The 21,345-nt window shown below is 44.0% G+C and overlaps 1 protein-coding gene across 1 annotated transcript in view; it reads right to left on the bottom strand.

Moving 5' to 3' along the window:
- The window catches only part of CHCHD3 (coiled-coil-helix-coiled-coil-helix domain containing 3), a 1,467,811-nt gene that overhangs the window by 968,335 nt on the left and 478,131 nt on the right, over positions 1–21,345 (bottom strand). The window contains exon 4 of the mRNA XM_069629626.1: positions 1,671–1,815. Within this exon, the coding sequence (XP_069485727.1) occupies positions 1,671–1,815 (145 nt within the window). The remainder of the gene's footprint in view (positions 1–1,670; positions 1,816–21,345) is intronic.

Raw genomic sequence — 21,345 nt, 5'->3', positions numbered from 1 at the left:
AGTGACAGCAATAGATATGTAAGTGACAATGCAGTTTTAAGCTTAAAGCTAAACTGCTTCATGTTACTAAGAATTCCCAGCCCGACGACAGGGAATATTCATAGCATGTGAATCCATGCAAAACCCCATGCTGGAGAACATATGCATTTTGAACCGCAGCAGGTGAAGGAGCCATGGAGATGCATCAACCAGAGGTTCCCAGGAACGTACAAAGAACAACGTTTTGATCTTGCACAAGGGACTGAAGGTAGCGGACCTGGATAGCCTGCATCTTGTTAGTTGGCAAGGAGCCACAAAACAGCTGGAATGAAAGGACTAGTAACCCACAGGGTGAGTCACTATTTGGTTATTCCAGCGCTTTTCCTCTGATCGATTGCTTGGCCCTTTTCTCATGGTGTAAAAAAAGAGTGCAATCATACTTCGGAGCCCAGTCATTTGTGGCCTATGTGACTGGAGTAAAGTCCTCTATATGGAAGAAAAAAGATGTATCACCATTAAATTCTTATCATGTCGAGCATGTAATATGATGTCATAATTTGATTGTACACTTGGGTGCAGGAGACAGGTCCCTTATGGTTTCCAAAGAACAAATGAATCATTTGAAAAAGGTCTTCAGAATTCACCACTCTTGCCCAAAGGTTCAATAGAGTATTTGTGTCTCAAACGTGAAGGAATATAGCGAACAAGGTAAAGGGCCTCACTGCTGTTCTTTACTCCACAAAAACCAAAAATTCTATTGTGCCTTCCTGTCTTTTGCAAGTAGCATGTAAACAGACTACTTGCAAAGTAGAGGTAGGCAAAGTTTAGAAAAGGCAATGCCTACTAAAACATTATTTGTTTAATGTATTTTAGTTTTAAAATTAAAACTTTACACAAACAATAATTTGAATATCATAGTAATAACTACAATTCATACATTTCATATAATTCATACAATACAAACTATTTGTGCGTGTATACACACATGCCTATCCCTACACAACTGATTAATATTAATATCAGGTATCAAATATAAAAATACAAACGCAGAGAAAAGGAGCGATAGAGTTATATAATGCAGTGCAGCTTATGTTGCAATCAGGCAGAACCCCACCCCCGCGGGATACATAACCTCAATAACACAGAACATTCAGAAACGTATACTTGCAATTGCCTTCCATAAACTTTACAATCGTAATAGTTGTTATGATGGTCCATATGCATAAGAAACCCCCTCATCTCGTTATTCCTGAGAAGCAAGCATATTCTATTCAATTCAATTTAATTTTGCAGCTTGCTTCTCTAAGCCTACTTCAGGTGTGGCTCTACCACCTTCCATACCCTGAAGAGAGCGATAAAGTTGTTCCCGTTTTGCAAATTTATGCAGTTCTTCCAGAATGTTGAGCTTTTTATGGAGTCTTGGTGGTGGACAAATTTCCCAAGATATTTCAGGTAAACCATCTTCAGATTACTACACCTAGTGAGGATATGTCTGATCAACTCTTATTCAGAGCTCATACCAAAGATCTGCATGACCATTCAGTTACCAACATGGCCATGGCAGGTCCCACTACACTCAACACTGGAAGCCTGTTAATTTGAAGGAGCAGGATAAACCTCCTTATTTATAAGGTAGGGTTGAATCATGAGTTGCATGCCTACTTAATTCACCACTTTGCATCATTACTTACAAAGCGCTTTGCTTTCAGGCGCTCATCTTCCGTAGATGCTTTCTCACGAAGAATGGCTCTGCTCAGATGTTCATTGGCAGCCAATTTTTCTCTTTCCAGTACCTTGCCAATTTCTTCACGAACAAATGATTGGTCATGTTCCAACCTATAAAGGAGGAGAAAGATATTAAAAGTTTACTTTGCCTCCTCCAGATCGCAAGAGGATTTATATAAAGCAACTCCAAATGTATTACGACTGAGTGATATTAATATATGAACTCATTCACCCTTCTGTTAACATTTCACAAAGATCTGCAAAATACATGTGGCCTTCAGAGCAAGTGCCCTTTAGGGGAACTTCAGTAATCTCAGTACATAGACACCAGCAACCTAACGTGTCAATCAAAAACTGCTCAATCAACCAATCAGTTTATTTAAGCATTGATGAATAAAAGTACAATGCACAATAAAAACAAACATACTGATAAAAACAGAGCAGAAATCAAAAACGAAATAGCAAACGGAATAACAAAGTTAAACAGCTAAACAAATACAATCATCGGAAACAGTAAAGGCTAAAATTAGAAGGCAAGAAAAGCAAGACTTTGTTCTCTTAAAAACCATGTGTAGATTCATCACAAGTAGTGGGCCAGCCAGCAGTTTCTAATGGCAAAGATCTGCAACACAGCAAAAACACTTTTTGCTCGAGTGAGTAAAAAAGGACAAAAAAAGAAATTGCTCGTATCTCAAACTGGCAATGACACTAGTAGGCGCCAAATCATTTAATTTCTAAATGTTTGTCTTTTAATTACAGATCATTATTGGTTTATTGTCTTCGATCAGAGAATATGTCAGTTTGCAGAAAAAAAAGGGGAACTGGAAACCATCATCTCCACCACAGGAATAAATATGCATTACATGTGCAGAAAAACAGTTCTATGTGGTATTTTGACTTTTGAGAGTGACTATTTTATTAGCATATACACACCACTCGTTGAGTAAAGTACTAAGCACCATAGGGATCCAAAAAATTAATTGCTAATAATTTTCAACTCGTACGAAGGATTTGGGTGAAATTTTGCACACACACAAAAAAAAAGTTTGTCATGGCCCAGACTGGGATGTATTCGTTAAGATGTGTTAAAAAATAAGGTTATTACGTAAACCAAAAAAAAAAATAAAAGAATCACACACACACACACACACATTTACAGCCTAGTCCCCGTTCATTTTCCAATAAGAATACTTGGTCAAGCGTACAGCGAAAACTGCTTGATGGATTTGAACCATGTCCAAAACAACTTTGGCACAAAGCGTTTACTCGCGATCCTTTTGTTTTTTAAATATTTGACAGGGAAGAGGGCGCCCGCTTGTCCCCAATAAAATAGAGCTATATCCCATTGTGCATTGCAGCAGTGGCTTTCAGAAATGGAACAACCGCCATTTTTTTATGATGCGAGCAATACCGGCAGCTATACCCTTGAATATCAGAAAGCAAAAAGCAGAAAAATGGCATTTACAGGTGGAAAAACAAGGAAATGGTATCAGGCTAGTGGTGAGGGTGAGAAGCAGAAGGGGACCATGTGGAATTTTGGAGTTGGAGGTGGGTGCGGGACCGAGTTTGCAGCACAAACGTTTTCCTCTAGTCGCGGTTAATCGGTCCGATAATCGCGGCTACCGCAAAAAACTAGATTGGGCAATAAAAGTTTGTTGAGAGGTATGGAAGAGGGCTAGTGAGGCAAATGGAAGTTTCTGGGAGTGGGGGGGGGGCCTTGCCATGAGGATAGGGGCACTTGGTGAGTGAGTTGGGATCCAGGGGAAATTATTTTGTTTTCGCACTTTTCCCTGATAATCATGGGTATTCAAAACTACTGATAACCACAACTATATGTAGTACATTGCTATTATAGCCGCTGCTATGGGGGGGGGGGACGAAAAAAAAAAAAAAGATTTGCCTGTGGCTTGATAGCATTTTAAAAGGCTGAAGGCCTGGCAGTGTTGCACCTACAGAAAGTGGGCATGGCTACTGGCCGTGGCTAGGGAGTGATTAAAAAAATCTGCCCAGAAGGCCATGGCCAGTGGCAACAAAAAAAAATATGGTATAACAAAAACCTTGAAATTCAAGAAAAACCCTTTAGAGTGCAGTTAAGGTGACTAACCATAAGGCAACATAATCCTTGAAATTCAGCACATTGGGAAACTCGGGACCGGCTAAACTCAGAGCATTCCCTTTGCAAAGCCCAAGAACACATACTACAAGAGAAGGTATTCATGCCGCCATACAAAATGGCATTATGGGGGAGATCAACAGGAACACGCAGAGTTAAGCTATCCTGAGTTTCCCAATGTGCTTAATTTCTAGGGTTGTGTTCTCTTCAGTAACTGTAACTGCACTTTAAAGTTTTTTCCTTGAAAATATATATTTTCTTTCTTCAAGAAAAACATTCCAAGTGCAGCAATGCTGGGGGAATGCACTCCAAGGTGTTCCGTGCGATTCTGCTCTGAAAAGTCAGGCCTTTGATTTGGAAACAAAAACCTTTCGAGGCAGTCTTGTGGAAATAATTGCCAGCTTTAATGGATTCACACGGGAACGAAAAACAAAAGGCACAGTACAACGCGTTTCACAGACTGACTGCTTGTTAACGTACGTACAGAGAACCCTCTGTGGGAAACGTTTTTTGAACTAGGCAACATGAAACTCTATGGTAATTCGTCTTGCTGGTATTTTCAATTCCTTCATGGTAGTCTTTTGTTGCTTTCTTTGACAATAATGCCGCTATACAATCAGTGGCCATTCTTTCGGCCATTTTGAAACATTTTAGCTTCTATGAGATACACAGGGGTGTCAGACAAAGTACACAGCAAAAATGTGCAAATTATGTGAGAACTTTTTCTCTTTCCGGCCAATTATCAAAACAAAAAGGAAATTGCTGGATTATTTGCATTAATTTAAACACCCTTGCACCAACAACCAATTATTATCAGAGTGAGAGCATCATGCATTTTCCAACCATGTGCTTCAGCAGGGAAGTTGTAAGAATGCTTGCTGCATATTTTTTAGTAATTCATAACAGCACAACTATTTTTTAGGAGTACAAATGTACATGTGTAATTTTTAAATTGCATACATTTTGTCAGTACTAAATGGTAGCTTTTGAACTGTGCAAATTTGGAACTGCCTAGTACAAATGTCGTACAAAGTAGCAACATATATAATGGGCGGATTGGCATCAGGGTGCATAGTCATGCACAGTGTAAAGCACTTAGGCTGTATGTTAAGGCATAAACACCATTTCGCCCAACTGCTATTACATTAACAGTGCAGGCACGATCGGCAGTAATAAAATTGTGGCAAAAATGTCGCCTTTACAAATATCACAGCATAAATGCAGTGGTTTGACCCACTAAACGTGTACCCCATTATACCATTTAAGAGGAGCGGGTGTTGCGGGGATGTCCCCCGCTCCCTTGAAATGGCAGAATGGGTCTGGGGTGGCAGGGGTGTCTCCCACATCCTTTACATGGATTGTGGCGGCAAAACCAGTGCCTTTTTGCTGCAATTTTGTGTAAACAGCCATTTTTGCTGTGATTTTAACACATGGAACCGCAGGCACTGGATAGCAGCATATACGTTGTGCAAATTAACAACTGTGCAAAATAGCATCAACGTGCAAGTACAGTACAGAAAGCTTGAGCTGAATATTAAGACATTAATACCATCTTCGCCAGCTACAGTTACAGTCAGCACTGAGCCCAACAAGCAGCATATTTATTGTGCACATGAGCATCATAGTGCAGCAATGCTTGTATCTGCTGAGATTAACATGCTTTGCATAAACTGACATCTAGTGATAGGCGCAGAGTATTGTTCATGACGTTTTTGAAGTTCGAGAAGGGAAATAGACTGGCCGTGATTGTAATTTATACTGAAGAGAGATGGGAATTCTAACCGCCCCTCCCACGAAATTCATGACCTGGAAGGAGGCCAGGAAACATTGCAATCACCCATTCTATTTTGAATGAATCCCCAACAAATCGATGGTTGACTATTATCTTCGAGAGGTAACCCCTCAGCCAGCCCTTCAGACCAGGTGTGGTACAAATGTACCCCAGAGTGAACGAGGAGCCCCAGCCTGCAACTAAAGACAACTCAATCAACAGTCTTGATTAAAGAGCTAAAAAGCCATGTTGAAGACCTCGTTAGAGACACCACCAGTTTGCAGCGTTAAACATGAATCACACATGCCATCTGCACTCCAGGACATAAACGCACACTCTAATACATGAAGACACTAGTGTCCAGTTCTACTGTTGGAGGACAGACATACATACTGTCACTGCTTTTATTATTTTTATCATTAGCCAAACTCAGCAATGCAGAAACCGCAAGAAGAGATCCTGAGCAAGGCTTGCAGATGCGAATAACCTTATGGAATTGCAGGAGCACCTATGGGACCTGACAGAACCAGGTGTGACTAACCTATGGAGAATGTAGTATTGCACGAACACTGTAGAAACTGCATTATAATGGTTTAGGAAAATTACAGCAGGCCACATGCCTCTCAGCAAGAGCCGAGCTGAGCTGAATTCAGGCTGGACAAATAGCAAAGGGTGTGAGACAGAACCCGCTGCCAAGGTCACAAGATACAGATGACATTCCATAACCTGAATGAAAAAAAGCACCAGCTGCAGTAAATACGAATAATTCCTCATAATTCAGAGCTGCACAGATCCAGATCATGGTCTCCGAACATGTGAGCAGGCAGACGCAGACAATGGACAGTGACCAGCACTGGGAAAGGGAGCCGATCTCAGGCTACCAGACAGAAGACTACCACAAAGATGCTACAATGTGAGACAAGTGTTACCCAAGCAAAATGAGCACTCTCAGACTAAGGTGGTACACACAAGTTACAAACAACAAAAGGATTGATGTCCCCTCAACCGTGGACCAAGGGAGCAAATAAATTCAAATGGTAAGGTGGGGTAGTCACACAGATTAATAAACAATTTAAATGGGATACAATCGACTCAGGTCAGTGAAAGGGAGGACAGGCCTGGCCAGACATAGAATTATATAATCATATTTTAATTAGTAGCAAAAATTACAATAAAATAAAAATAATTCACAAAACATCATAAAATGTATATCAGCATAGCAAAATGTAAAAACAGACCTGTAGTACACTGCTAGGCGTAAATTATGCCATTTTTATATCTGAAGCAGAGTACAGCAAATCCTATAAAAAGGTGCCAACAAGGTGCTTAGTGCCGACTACGAGTATCTTGACCAAAGGTTTACATTACAAACACCAAGACATCACATTAAACGTAGTTTCGACAAAAGTATTTATCTAGTTCCATCAAAAGAACTGATGTTAGTCTTCCTCAGGACACAGATTTGAACATCAAATGTTAGGCAAACCAAATAAAAAAAATGCATGTAGACATAGGATAGCATACGGACCTCATATCACACTATGTATTTCATGCTTAATTGACTGACTGCCTGGACATGTTAAAAAAAATAAATAAATAATAAAACACAGAGAAAATAGATAACATTATAAAAACCTGACTGAGCCTAAAAACCACCAACACCATATAGAGTGCAATTTTATGGACTACCAATAGCAAGTAAACAATGTTAACCTTTAAGGGTTCATATCAGGCGCTAGGATCAATAGCTTCATTCTAGCAGCCCAACAACAAGCAAAAACACAGAACCGGACAAGAAGTGTGTAACAGGCCCCATAAGGATAACACTAACCTCATCAGCAATTCCAATTGGAATGTTTCAAATGGTCTTTTTCTCATTCAGATGCCCATGGAGTATATCTAACTGGTATGCTCAGGTTCCGTACAATCAAGTGCGGGGAAGCCCAGAACACTGGTGGAAAGAGTGAATCCTGATAGAGAGCATATAAAAAGCAAAGAAAAAGAAGAAAATGTCATAACTCGTGCTTCTGCGTGAAAACCATCACCTATTGTTGAAAGGCGGAGTGAACACAAAACGATGACTAGAATGATGCCGCCATGTCAATATATTAAATGGAATCATAACAAAAAAGGTTCTACAGAAGGGATATCGGAAATACTAGATAAGATAACACGAGCGGGCGAAATATCAACACTGGTATTAAGCCCACATTGAAATATCAAAAGATATCAGGCAATATTAGGCAACAAGAGGAAACCTAGCTCTGGGGCATATTCAACATGCGCAATGATCAGTGCTGAGAAAATCTCCAATCTACATTGCCGGTATACAGCAGCTTGAATTGTGTATACTTGGTCATAACGGCAAAGATAGCGTAAAAAATGAAACAAAACTGCGCTTGCCGGCCGTATTTGAAGGCACTGGAAAAATGAATGAACTTGTCCTCAGCATTCAGAATAGAAACACTACTGATTCAAAATACAGAGCGTATTCGAAGCCGAAGAGCTAGCATACTTCTGTTCAGCCGAAGCAACACAGAAGGCCATGGATATAGAGATCGGACTTCCGTCCCTCAAAAGCAGTGCTCTCAAAAGCAATACTCTGAATGCACCCGTAGTAGCGCGCTATAGTCTGCAATAAGGTCAGAATGTAAGAACAACCAAAATATGAACAATGGAAGAGATAGGTCCTAATTAAAGTAAAACCAATCAGGTGACCCTGGAGAAAAGAAACCCCCAGATGGAAATAGAATAACTATGGTGAAAATAATGTAATAACATAAAATAAGAATGAATATAGGAATCAAAACAAAAATAAACTATATATTATAAAAAGGTGCCACTGCCGGTTGCAGTAGAGAGCCAGGCACGAATTAGGGCAACTGGTTATACGACTCAACGTTAGACAACGGATCCAATAATGTCTGGATATGGAATACAGGCGATGAATGGAAGGAATAGATCAAGAGGCCAAATAACAAACAACAAAGAGAAGTGGAGACAGAGAATAAGCCTGCAGCAATGTGGACATAAGTAAGGCCTAAGTAATCCAAGTCCATGAAGGCTATTGCTCAGGGAGGAGACAAATAGGCAAACGTAAAGATAATTGCAAATTTGCACTATCGTACTTCAGGGAACGCAGTGGAGCCATTCCTCTTATTGGTTAAGGCCTGCATAAAAACTGTGGGCATTATACATCCACCATTGTTCACGTTGTGCCAGCCTGGATGATGTATTGTTAGAATCGACCCTTTCAACTCGTTCAATGGCCCCCCATTTCAAGTCATTGCAACTGTGGTTGTTCTCTTAAAAGTGTGATACTATGGGAGATGTTAAGGTTTTAGTGCAAATTTTAGATTTATGTTCGCCAATTCTCAATTTAATTGGTCTCAATGTTTTGCTGATAAACGACTTGAGACAAGGGCAGATAACATAAATGACATTTTTAGTGTTACATGTACGTTATTTCAACTGCCTAATTTTACCATTAATAGTAACTGATGTAGAAGCAGTCGTAGATGCACATTGACTGGAAAAGCCACAAGGAAAGTGTCCAGTAAACTTGTGAGAGTAGAACAAGTTACTTCTTACCTTGTAACGTTCTTTCGATGGGATGTTCCTCCGACATATTCCTTATCTTTGATAGATCATCTCCCAGCTTGCTGGCCTCGAATTTTTTTTTCAGTAGAGGGCGCTGCGCGTCGACGTCCCTCGAGCCGATGTCCCTTGACGGCCTCTGTATCGGCGCCGACGTCATCACGCGTATAAATAGACTGGCGCAGCGTCCGTTGCTCAGTTCCGTTTTGACGTTAACAGTTGTTTTACATGAATTGGTTATTGACCTTTAAGGAGCGTAAGCTGCAACCACCAGCAAGTATTACTGCGGTGATGGATGGCAGGGGCGATAAGGAATACGTCGGAGGAACATCCCATCGAAAGAATGTTACAAGGTAAAAAGTAACCTGTTCTTCGAAGGGATTGTGTCCTCCGACGTATTCCTTATCTTTGATAGACTCCCATAGCAGTGGTGTGTAATTGGAGGTGGGAGTAAAACGCCATGTTTCCTTTTAGGAATGAACTGAATGTAATACGGCTTTGCCAAACCTAGTCTCTTGACTAGGAGGAATCCAGCTTGTAAAATCTTGTGAAAGTATGTGCAGACGACCATGTGGCAGCCGCACATATGTCTCGAACCGGAACCCCTCTTTGGAGGGTCGAGGAGGCTGCGATACCCCTGGTTGAATGAACCCTAAGATTTTGAGGAGGCTCTTTCCCTGCTAGTTTGTAACATTCCAGGATGGCCAAAACAATCCATCTGGAAATTATTTGTTTTGTTATCGGTAGTCCTAATTTGTGCCGAGTAACCTACAAACAGTTGGTCTGCTTGCCTAATCCTAGCAAGTCTGCTGATGTAAAAGCTTAAAGCCCGCTTTGGGTCCAGCCTATGTAGCTTTTCTTCCTCTTTCCCCAGATGGGGAGGTGGATAGAATGAAGGTAAGGTAATTTTCTGAGTGATGTGGAATTCAGAAAACCACCTTTGGGAGGAAATTAGGCTTCACCTGTAGGACAACTTTGTCTTTGTGAAAAATTGTATGAGGGGGTTTACAAGATGGAGCTTGTTATTCGCTCACCCTTCTAGCAGATGTTAAAGTCACTAATAAGACAGTTTTAAGGGTGAGAAATCTTAGCGAACAAGAGTGGAGGGGTTCAAAAGGAGTACCTATCAGGAAATCTAAGACTAAATTTAAGTCCCATAAAGGAACCTGGACAGGTCTTGGAGGGTAGACCTTAGTTAATCCCTTTAGAAATTGTATTACTAAGGCTAATTTGAAATACGAAGGCTCCTCTGCAGTGCGCTTGAAGATCGATAGCACTGCGAGATAGCCCTTGATAGTGCCAACTTGAAGGCCTGAATTTGCCAAGTAGAGTAGAAAGGATAACACCGTTGGTGTACCACATGAAAAGGGGGCGATATTCTCTTCTCTACACCAGCTGAAAAATGTGTTCCAACGGCAGCAGTATAAAGACTTTGTTGCTGGCCTTCTGGCCGAAAGCAACACTTCCATGACGTCATCAGGGAGGTCCCAATCCTTGTATCTCAACCTTTCAGAAGCCAGGCGTGAAGGTTGAGGGTTCTGATGTCTGGATGGAGAACCTGACCTCCCTTCTGAGAGAGAAGATTTTTCCTTGAGTGGAAGACGAATTGGAGGGCAGATGGACATGTCCAGAAGGTCCGGGTACCACGTTCTCCTTGCCCAGTCTGGGGCAATTAGGATCATGGTTCTCCAGAATCTTCGCAACCTCCTGATCATTTGAGGAATGACAGGGACTGGTGGAAACGCGTACAGGAGTGGAAACTCCCAGTCCACTATGAACGCGTCCCCTAGAGCTCCTCTCGGGGGAAATCCCCTTGAACAAAAGAGATCGCACTTTCTGTTGGTACTGGTGTCAAACAGATCCACTTGAGGGGTTCCCCAAAGGGCGAAGATCTCCTGAAGGACTTCCTGAGCTAGTTCCCACTCGTGGGAGACTGTGCCCTACCTGCTCAGAGCGTCCGCTGTCAAGTTCTTCTCTCCGGCTAGGTGAACTGCCGATAGAGATTCCCTTCTTGAATTGCCCAAAACCAGAGCTGTATTGCCTCTCTGCACAGTAGCAGTAATCATACGCCTCCTCTTTTGTTGAGGTAGTGCATGGCCACTGTGTTGTCCGTCATTATCAGGACATTTTTCCCCTGTACAGATGGCAGAAAAGCTTTCAGCGCTAGTCTGATTGCTCTCAGCTCTAACAGGTTGATATGTAGTCTGGACTCCGATGGAGACAAACGACCACTGATGGTCAAGTCGTTGGTATGGGCTCCCCACCCCATGAGTGAGGCATCTGTGACTACGGTTATCTCCGGCCATGGTTGCCAAAACAGTTCCCCCTTCAAAATGTTTTTCTGGCAGGCCCACCACTGAAGGTCTCGAGCCACCTTGTCCAGAATCTGAAGGAGGTCTGTCATTCTCCCTGAGAATTGCGACCACTGAGTTCTCAGTGCCCACTGAAGAGATCTCATTCTCAGGCGAGCCTATGGCACAAGGAAGATGCAGGATGCCATGAGGCCTAGCAACCTCAAAAAGTCGAAGGCTGGGAGATGTTGGGCATTTTGAAACTTGGTGACCATCTGCAGAATATCTTGAGCCTCTGGGGGGGGGGGGGTGGGGGGGGGGAGGCTTTTCCCAGGGAAGCGTCCAGGACCGCTCCAATGAACTGAAGTCTCTTTGATGGTATCATCTGTGACTTCTTTAAATTGAGGGAGAAGCCCAGTTTGTGATGAAGTGGCAGACAATCTAGCTGGATGTGAGCTTGTTCCGAAGATACAGCTCTGATCAGCCAATCGTCTAGGTAGGGTTAGACGTGGATCCCTTCCCTCCTTAGACTTGCAGCCACTACCGACATTAGCTTAGTGAAGACCCTCGGGGCGGAGATCAGCCCAAATGGCAGAACTCGAAATTGATAATGAGAGCAGCCAATTGCGAACCTCGGGTATTTCCTGTGTTTGAGATGGATTGGCACATGGAAATAAGCATCCTGGAGGTCCAGAGATACCAGCCAGTCCTGGAGCTGGAGGCCCTGAAGGATCTGAGAGAGAGTTACCATCTTGAACTGATCCTTCCTGAGGAACTTGTTCAATTCTTGTAAGTCCAAGATAGGTCTCAGTCCTCCGTCTTTCTTCGGTATGAGAAAGTAGGGGGGGGGGGGGGGGGGGGGGGGGGGGGGAGTACCAGCCCTTGTTCCTCTCCGCTACAGGTACCGGTTCTATGGCACCTTTCTCTAGCAGGTCTACCATTTCCTGCAAGAGGAGCGGATCAGGAACTTTCAGAGAGCTGTTCCCCGGTGGATGACTCTGAGGGATGCGTAGAAAAGGCAGGCAGTAACCTTGGGCAACTGTCTCCAATGCCCTAGCATCTGACGTAAATGCCTGCCATTCCGTCAGATGTTGAGTTAACCTCCCCCCTACCAGTTTTTTGTGAAGTGAGTCCTCAGAGCGGTTTTGAGGCGGCTGATGCAGATGCTGAGGGTAAAGAGGCACCCGCTGCTGCTGCAGCTTTTGTATTTTTACCCCGTCCACCTCGGGTGAATTTTTTCTGACCCCTTTGAACCGGCTGTCCTCTGCCCTTTCCGAATGCGGAATAGAAGCGAAATGACTTACCTCTCCAAGAGGTTCCTGAGGGGCAATATGGTGTTTGACGGATTGCAGCTGCTAGGGATTTTGCTGCTGCCTTTGATGTTTGTAGTTTTTCTAAACTGTCATCCGCCTTCTTACCAAACAAAGAAGAGCCGTTAAAGGGCATATTCAAGAGTCTGCTTTGCACATCTGGAGCAAAACCAGACTTTCGCAACCAAGCAAATCTCCGGGTTGTTGTACTTGCCGCCATAGCCCTGCTGATGCTGTCAGCAGAATCGATGCCAGTTTGAAGGGATTCGCACATAGCGTCTTTACCATCCTTGATGTTTAGGAACGCTTCCCTTTCTTCTCCCTCCGGGAGGCAGTCAGCCGCTGATGAAGCACACTCCCAAAGTGTGTGGCTGAACCTTGCGAGCGTACAAGTAGCATTGATGGATTTCAACGCCTGCTACATGCGGAAAAGACTTTCTTGGCCATAGAGTCATCTCTTATCATCCCTATCCTGTGGAACAGGAGGGTAAGCCGTTTTACTACCTGCTGAAGTGGCTGCCTGAACAACCAGACTCTCCGGAGTTGGGCGTTTGGATAAATATTCAGGGTCAGCAGAAGACACCCTATATTTAGCTGATAATTTTTTGTTAACCTCCAGGATTACCTCAGGTGTTTCCCAGTTTGCCAATATTCTCCTTTTGTAATGCTGCATGAAATGGCACCACGGGATCCTCCAGTGGACCTTTGACCAAGTTGTCTGAGGTTGTCTTGCTGAAAAGCAAGTGAGGGTGTGGACCACCCCATAAACTCTATTATCCTTGCCATCAAGGTTCTATAAGGGGTTTCAGCATGTTCCCCTGGGTCTGGTGTGGCAAATTCACTTCTGGGGAAGTGTCCAACCCACTTGCTTCCTGTAGGGATTCATGGAGGTCTTTCATTTCAACCTACCTTCCTCAGAGGTAAATTCCTCTGGTGCAGGAGTTGCAGATCCCTGCAACTCAAAAGGTCTTTCCTTATCCGAATCCTTCCCTTCTTCATAAATAGAAGATAAGACTCTGGAGTGATCAGGTCTTGAAAATTGGTATAAATCCCATTTCCAGAGCAGAAGGAGCCAAATTCGTCATGATTGGCTGAGAAAACGTCGACGCGGACGTTAAAGGCTTCAAATCCATCGATAAAGGTGTCGAGAAAGGTGGTAGAGGCCGCAAACTCTAGAGTATCGGGATTCTACTCGAGGTTGTCGACGACATTCTCGTGCTCGAGGCTATGGGTATGGCCACTGGCTGTGAGGTGGCCGTGGGTTTATCCTTTCTCGGCGTCGAAGAGGGCGTCGACTCGACTTACCTGTGCATCATAGAACCCTTCGATGTCGACGCGATCTATGTGTTGAAGGGATCTTCGACGACGGCGAAGACGCAACTTTGCCTTTACTCAAGGGTGTGTTACGCTCTCCAGTGGCTTCTTTCGCCGGGTGCTGCGACTCGCGGCTTTTTGATTTTTCGGGTCTTTCACCCAGGGTATCACCCTCAGCAGTCTTCGAGGGGTCGAGGCTGCTTTCTCAAAGACGCTTAGCATCTTTTTCCTGAATTCCTCCCACTCAGCCTGAGAGCTATGTATTGTGGGGCAGGAGAACCTTTTTGGGGAAACGGAAGACGAAGACAAGAAAGGGGATCTTCGAGGTCTCTTTTTTGAATGCTTAGATTTCGAAGAGTGATGGGAACTGCTTTGAGACCTAGAACAAGAATGTCTTTTGTGATGGCGAGGAGACAAATGTCTCGACTCCTCCGAGGACACTTTCGAAGAAGTTTTAACTCCCTTACCTCTCTTGAGCTTCCCCTTACGCTCCTTCAAGGCTATCGCCGTCATGGACATGCAGTCCTCGCACTCCGAACAATGGTGCTGGATTCCCAGGCACCATAAACAGATCCTGTGAGGATCCGTCAACGACATTTTGTTTCCACAGTCTTGACATTTTTTGAAGCCGGACTGTTGAGTCGTCGGTTTCGGGTGAGGAAGCCATCGAGTAAGAGTCGGTATTAATGAGGAGTAATGATATATTTGACTGAAGAACTGGGCAACGATATTCCCAGCCCCACAAAGCACGGAAAAACGGAACTGAGCAACGGACTCTACTGAAAAAAAAATTCCGAGGCCAGCAAGCTGGAAGATGATCTATCAAAGTTAAGGAATACGTCGCAGGACACAATCCCTTCGTATTCTGGTTTCTAATGGGGAGTGCTCGGTCAGCTTTAGAGAGCTAATTTTTGAGATGTTTGCCCTTTTTAAATGCATAAATGAGGTGTTCCAAATCTAGATTTTTCTGTTCTTACAGGTGCCAATGTTTGGCAATGACCTTCTTGATCTTATTGTGAGGAGTGTTGAAGGTCATGTCGCACACTATCCGTTCCTTAGTAATGTTCTCCTTGTTGGTTTTAGCCAACAAAAAGTTGGTGTTGATTTTTAGCCCTTTTACGTGATTGTCTCAGTAAGTGAGAGGGGTAACCTCGTACCTGAAGCCTTTCTTGAATGATATCTGCCTGGATCGTATAATCCTCTACTCTGGAACAATTACGCCTTGCTCTAAGGAATTGTCCATAGGGAATGCTTTCACGCAAGGCTTGCAAGTGGAAACTGTCAAACCTGAGAATCGTATTACGATCAGTCTCTTTGCGGTACAAATCTACAGTGATGTGCCATGCCCATTCTTAAGAAGATAGAGAAAATTCTAAGGATGAATTGCTGGCAGCCATGGTAAAGTTAAGATTTTTATTCAAAGTATTCAACCATGTAAGGAACAAAAGATGATTGCTTTTAGTTTTCTCTCATACAATGATAATGTCGCCAATGTAATGTTTATAAAGTCTGATGGCCGATTTAAAATGATTGGGGTCTGCCTAAATGAAAATTTGTTCGAATTTCCACTTGTAAAGGGTGGCGTAATTGCGGGCAAACACATCCCCCATTGCTGTGCCCTTGACCTGTAGATAATATTCTGTCTTGAAACGGAAATCATTTTTCATCAACGCCATTTCTAATAATTCAACCAAAAATTCACTTGGAATTCGGTGATCCCCTGGTCTGAGATCAAGAAATTCTTTGATGTTAAGAGTCTCAAGTTGGGGAATGTTGGAATAAAGGGATTCCACATCAGGTATTAACATATCTGTCTCAGAATCAAGGTTAGCCCCTCTAAGTGTGTAATGGCATCTGTGGTATCGGGTAAATATGTATGAAGCAGCTGCCAAAGGTTTGGGGAAGAAATCTAGAAATTGGCCAATAGGTTCAAGGATAGAACAGCAAGAGACACGATGGGACGGCCAGGAGGATTGTGAAGTTTTTATGGATTTTGGACAACATATATAAGTGGAGTTCTAGTGCCCTTCACCATCAAAAATTGAAACTCAATTTCGTTTATTGCTCCTGCATCGCATTCTTGCAATGAACCCAGCATGATTTAGTTCCTTATGCTTTCAGTAGGGTCACCCCTCAACTTGAAATAAAATTCAGGGTTGCTCAACTGCCGCATTATCTTCTCATCGTATTTGTCTGAGTGTAACGCTCACCTGGTATCCACGGGGACGTCACTCAGCCTGTTCTGACCTCGTACGACCTCAAACTCTTCCCTGGAGTCTACTCGACAGGAGACTGGGCCTGAAACACAGGATTGGTAGAGTTTAACTCCCTATTGTGTCTGTGTGCTTGAACCCCTTCTTCCCCGGGGGCCAACCCTTCCCTTTGATCCACAGCTCACCTTGTTTTCTTGGAAAGTGTGCTCTCCGTTCTGCTTTCAGCGCAGGGGTGCGTTGATTTATGCGGGCTCGTTGCTGCCTAGTTACTTCACTGGCAAGAGTCTGAGTATAATGAGTCTTTTGAACAGTTCTCTAACTTCGTTCCTTTCCTTCCTTAGATGACCGGCATCCGGGGATGGCGACGTGCTGCTGAGATGAGTAGCGCTGAAGGAGAGTGATATACGAAAGGGTCGCATCGCGCTTTGTATTGAACCGAGTTCTTTTTCTGTGTCTTTTAGGTGCTGCGACGTTTTCAGCATGGATGCCGGTTATGAAGAAGAAATGCGGTGAGTAAGCACGGTATGCGGCGCCTCTAGATGTTTCCACGCTAACCTGGAGTCTCTTTTCCCTCTTGCAGATGGTTGAGAAGTTCCGGAGACAGAGTCCCCAAGAACGGGTGGGATTCAGGTAAGCGTTTGAAGCTCGTACAGTCTTTAAAAATAAGCAAAGATTTGCTGAATGCTTGTTAATGCCTTTTTCTGTTCTTTTCCCTTTTCCTTAGGAAGCGGCGTGTCAGGATGGGAATGACACCGCCAAAGATGCCCGCAGAACAGAAGAAGCGATGAATGATGGGCAGAAGCACCGCAAGGTAAGGCTGTTCCCAACGGTGTTCTTGCAGGAGCTGAGCGCAGAAGAAAGATGCAGGCCTACTGGAGACCGATCCGAACACATTGAGTGTCATGCTGCAAGTGCAGAAAACAAAGCATGTTTCTCAGCCTGGGCGTGGCTTAAATAGTCTCTGGGTATCCCAGGTGTCTCTGGGCTGAACCACACCCAAAAGACTAGACTGCACATGCAGTTCTGGGAACCGAAATATGTGGGGCATCCATCTTGTCCCCATCAATGCACTACAAGTCCAATCCCCAATGTTATCCTATGGGAGTGACAGAGTCTGGTGCCACAAGCGCCAAGTCTGACTCCAAGTGGGTCTTTGGAGGGATGGAGAAGCCCTTGAGGGCCATGTAGGTGATCGTGGCCTGGCTCCAGCCTGACATCTTGGAGGGCTGGGGACATGAGGGGCAGGAATCATGACACTGAGTCTAGGACCACAACCCCTCCCCTTTGTCCACTTGTTTAATAACAATGGATTGATCTTGTTTCAAGTGTTGGAGGCATGTCCATTCTTATTTGGTAAAGTTGTAACTAGAACCATGTTTGGTGCCAACAAAGTTATCGTAAACAGAGTTGAGAACATTTGCAAATTGGGCGTGAAAGAAGACTTGCATTTGAATGGAGTATGTGAGCTATTAGTCCCGTTGTCTGGGTTGTCTGTTCCAAAAAAGTCCCTCACACAAGTTAAAATGCAGACACAGTCATTCTTATTACCTTGAAAAAATACACCAAGAGCTGAGTGAGAAGCTTTGCAGATCCCAGGCTTGGTGATGTCAGCTTTAGCCTATCACAGTTCAGTATCCTAGGGGTGGGTAGCAACAGGCAAGAGCCAATGGCAAGACCCTCACACTGCAACATAGTTATAGTGACTTGAGGATGGACCAGGCCAACCACATGACACGGGAGAGCCAATAGAATAACACATAGGTGACCATATAGGTTATTAGGCACCTGACGGCCAATCCCACACGTCGATACGTTTTTGGAGAGAGGCCTAGGTAGTGATGGAGCAGTGATGCAATTTTGTATCAAAACTAGCCAGCGAGCCAAGAGAAGTTGAGACGTCCACAGATTTCTTCTGTCCCTGTGCTGACCCCATTGGTTTGGTGTTTAATAAACCGCAGTTTGAACTTGCCTTGAGTCCTCCCTTTGTCCTGTATAAGGTGTTGGGCCTTCCGAGAGTCATCAAACGCTTAATGGCCCTTTGGCATACCTGGGAGTTTGTCCCCCAGTGATGTCGACTGTTCTCATTATCGCTCACTAGTCCTGGTCCTTCAGATTATTTTTTTTTTTTTTTTTTTTTTTTTTTATTACTTGTACATAATCAAAGAAAAACATGATTTTTACAAGAAGTATCAGATCTTGCTTCCATAAGTTTCGAAAACCTACACAGGTGCAGACACCAGGGATTGGACAGAGTTTTGAAGAGTTGATGTAAAAACAGATCAAATCAAGTCAAGGCGGAGTTTTTTGCAGATTGAAAGGATAAATTCCGCCAGAGCCTGGTTCGCCTGTTGGAGCCTCGTGTCGTGCACCTGTGTTATCAAGTTGATGTCCAACAGCGAAAGCTTCCGGTAAGGAGTTCTTGCTTTGGTTTGCAATTTTGAGAAAAGCCGCCTGCATTATTTTTGCCGTGGCCGTTGCCCAGCGAGATTTTTCACCACAAATCAGACGGCACCACCATGTATTTTCTTCAATCAAGATTGAGTCATGCCATAATGGAAGAAGGTAGGCCATCCGTTCTCGGTTCAGCGAGGGGCACTTTAACAAAAGGTGGCGTATTGACTCCGTGGAGTCAGGATCGTTACATAGTCTGCAGGTGGTTGTAGCAGTTAAGGATCTTATCCCCAAGATTTCTCTTGTATGAAGCAGGTTGAGACGGGCTCGCAGAAATATTCCTCGCAGATTTTTATCTGGGAATTTTGTACAGTAGCCTAGGGGCGACTTCAACTTATTAAATGTTGGCGGGAGATGTCTTAAACACTTCGCAGCTACTGCTTTATCAATGGTAGAGATCCAATCTTGGTTCTTTACTTTTTCGTTAACCCTTTGGGGGTTCGAGATTAGGTCAAGTTTAGAACATGACACTTCTTCCAGTATGTGTTCTTGTTTGCGGACCCAAAGCAGGGTGGCTTTCGAGGACGTGGAGGACAGCTCCTGGCCAATAAAGTTACAGATTGGAAGGCCATCTTTCATTAAGGTCTTTCTAAACAGGGCAAGTGAAGCCACCCTGACAGACGCACTCAGTGAGAGCAGGCCCAGCTCTCTTCTAACTGCTTCGATGGGGATTGCATTTGGTAGGCCCAAAAGTGATTTCCATATGTGACCCTCTAGCCTACGCCATAGTTGGTGTGGGATTGTAAACATCGCGTCCATGCCATACGTTAATGCTGGCACTATTTTCCCTTTGTAAAAGGTAATGGCCGGCAATAGTGAGTATTTGCCGAATTTTCTGTCAATCGCTTTGAGTTGAGACGTCAAAAGCTTGGTTTTTGTCCAAAGGTGAGCTTGCATCTTCTGTTCCTTGCTTGAACCGTCGATGATCACCCCCAGATATTTGAAGTGGGGGACCACCTCAATTCTGATGTTATTTACAGACCACGATGTGGGTTTTTTGAGAGGACGAGTCGCTCTTGAAAGGATCATGATTTTAGTTTTGGCCTGATTGATTAGTAGGTTGTTGGCTGACATATAGGCTGCAAGGTTATCAAGCTGTCTTTGCAAGCCAATTGGCGTTTGGTCGAACAGAATCATGTCATCTGCATAGAGGAGTCGAGACAGGACCATGTTTCCAAGCTTTGGAGGAAAGGAACGAACAAGTCGTTCAGAGTCTTTGTAGTCCCCAAGAAATGCAACAAAGAGGGCTGGGGCCAAGGGGCATCCTTGCTTGACCCCTCTGTTTGCACTGATTTCCCTAGAGAGAGTGCCTTGTCTGTTCAACCTGACCTTGAAAGTGGTATTGGTATGCAAGGCCATTAGTGGATTTAGGACCGATTCTGGGCAGTTCCAATTTTTTAACTTATCCCAAAGTTTCCTTCTATCGACTTTATCAAAAGCCTGTGAAAGGTCAATAAAAGCCGCATAAACAGGCTGCGAGGTTTCTTTCGTTTTCGCTTTCAGCAAGGATAGTATAAATATGTTCAAGGTCGTGCTCCCGTTCTTTTTAAAACCCGTTTGAAGAGGGTCACTGCAGGGGGCTGTTTTGGCCCAATGTTGGAAGTGACCTAGAAGGAGAGAAGCGAAGATCTTGCCCATGATGTCCAGCAAAGCAATCGGGCGATAATTACCCGGGGCGTCTCTAGTTCCCTGTTTGTAAATGGGAATAATAATCGATGTACACCACGAAAGGGGGATCTTTCTCGTCAATCTGCAATGATTGAACAAATTGGAAATGAAGATGGACCATTCCTGAGGATGTTTTTTTAGGTCTATATTAGACAGCCCGTCCGGACCTGGCGCTCTGGACGGTTTTAGCCTTTTGATTGCGAGAGAGATGTCTGGTATGGCTGAGAGATCCACCCATGGGGAGTCTGATGCGGTGAGACACTGAGTTTTTGCTGTTGAAGGGCTCGCAAAAAGGTCAGTAAAGAAGGTAACCCACGCTTGCTCCGGGACAGCATTCATCATATTTGAAGAAGTTGTTGCTTGCGTGTGATTTATTAAAGACCAAAAATCTGCTGTCTTTTTAGATGTAAGGACTCGGAGCATTAGTTCAGCATCCCGCTGGTAGATGTCTGCCCGTCTGGCTCTTAACCATGCTTTATACGCTTGGAATTCGTTGGCCCACATCTTCCATGCTGCGACAGTTTTGGCAGCTTTAACTTGTCTTTTTAGCTTTCTTAGTGCCGTTTTTTTGAGTGCTATTTGTTTGTCAAAGTGGTGAGTATGGTTCTTTTGGGTTTGTGGAGCCAACGCCGATAGGTGTTTGTAAGATAAAAGGAGTGGGAGGTAGTTTGGTCTACCAGGAAGCTCCCACGGTAACTCGGCGGCTTGGTTGGTCGCATACTGAGAGGTGATTTCCCTTATGTTTGTGGCAGACAGACGCAGACGTGTTTGTTGTGGGTTGAGCTCCACCTCTGGGAGATAGTTGTCGTTCGGGAGCGCTGTAGAGGCCCAGGAGAGGGACAGAAGGTTGTGATCGCTTAACGTTGTTTCCACCACATGAAAATCTAGGACTTCTGTGCACAGGGCTGCAGAG

This window comes from Ambystoma mexicanum, chromosome 12 (genome assembly GCF_040938575.1).
Source record: "Ambystoma mexicanum isolate Mex_15411 chromosome 12, UKY_AmexF1_1, whole genome shotgun sequence".
Lineage (NCBI taxonomy): Eukaryota > Metazoa > Chordata > Amphibia > Caudata > Ambystomatidae > Ambystoma > Ambystoma mexicanum.
This window is presented reverse-complemented; position numbering and strand designations above follow the sequence as displayed.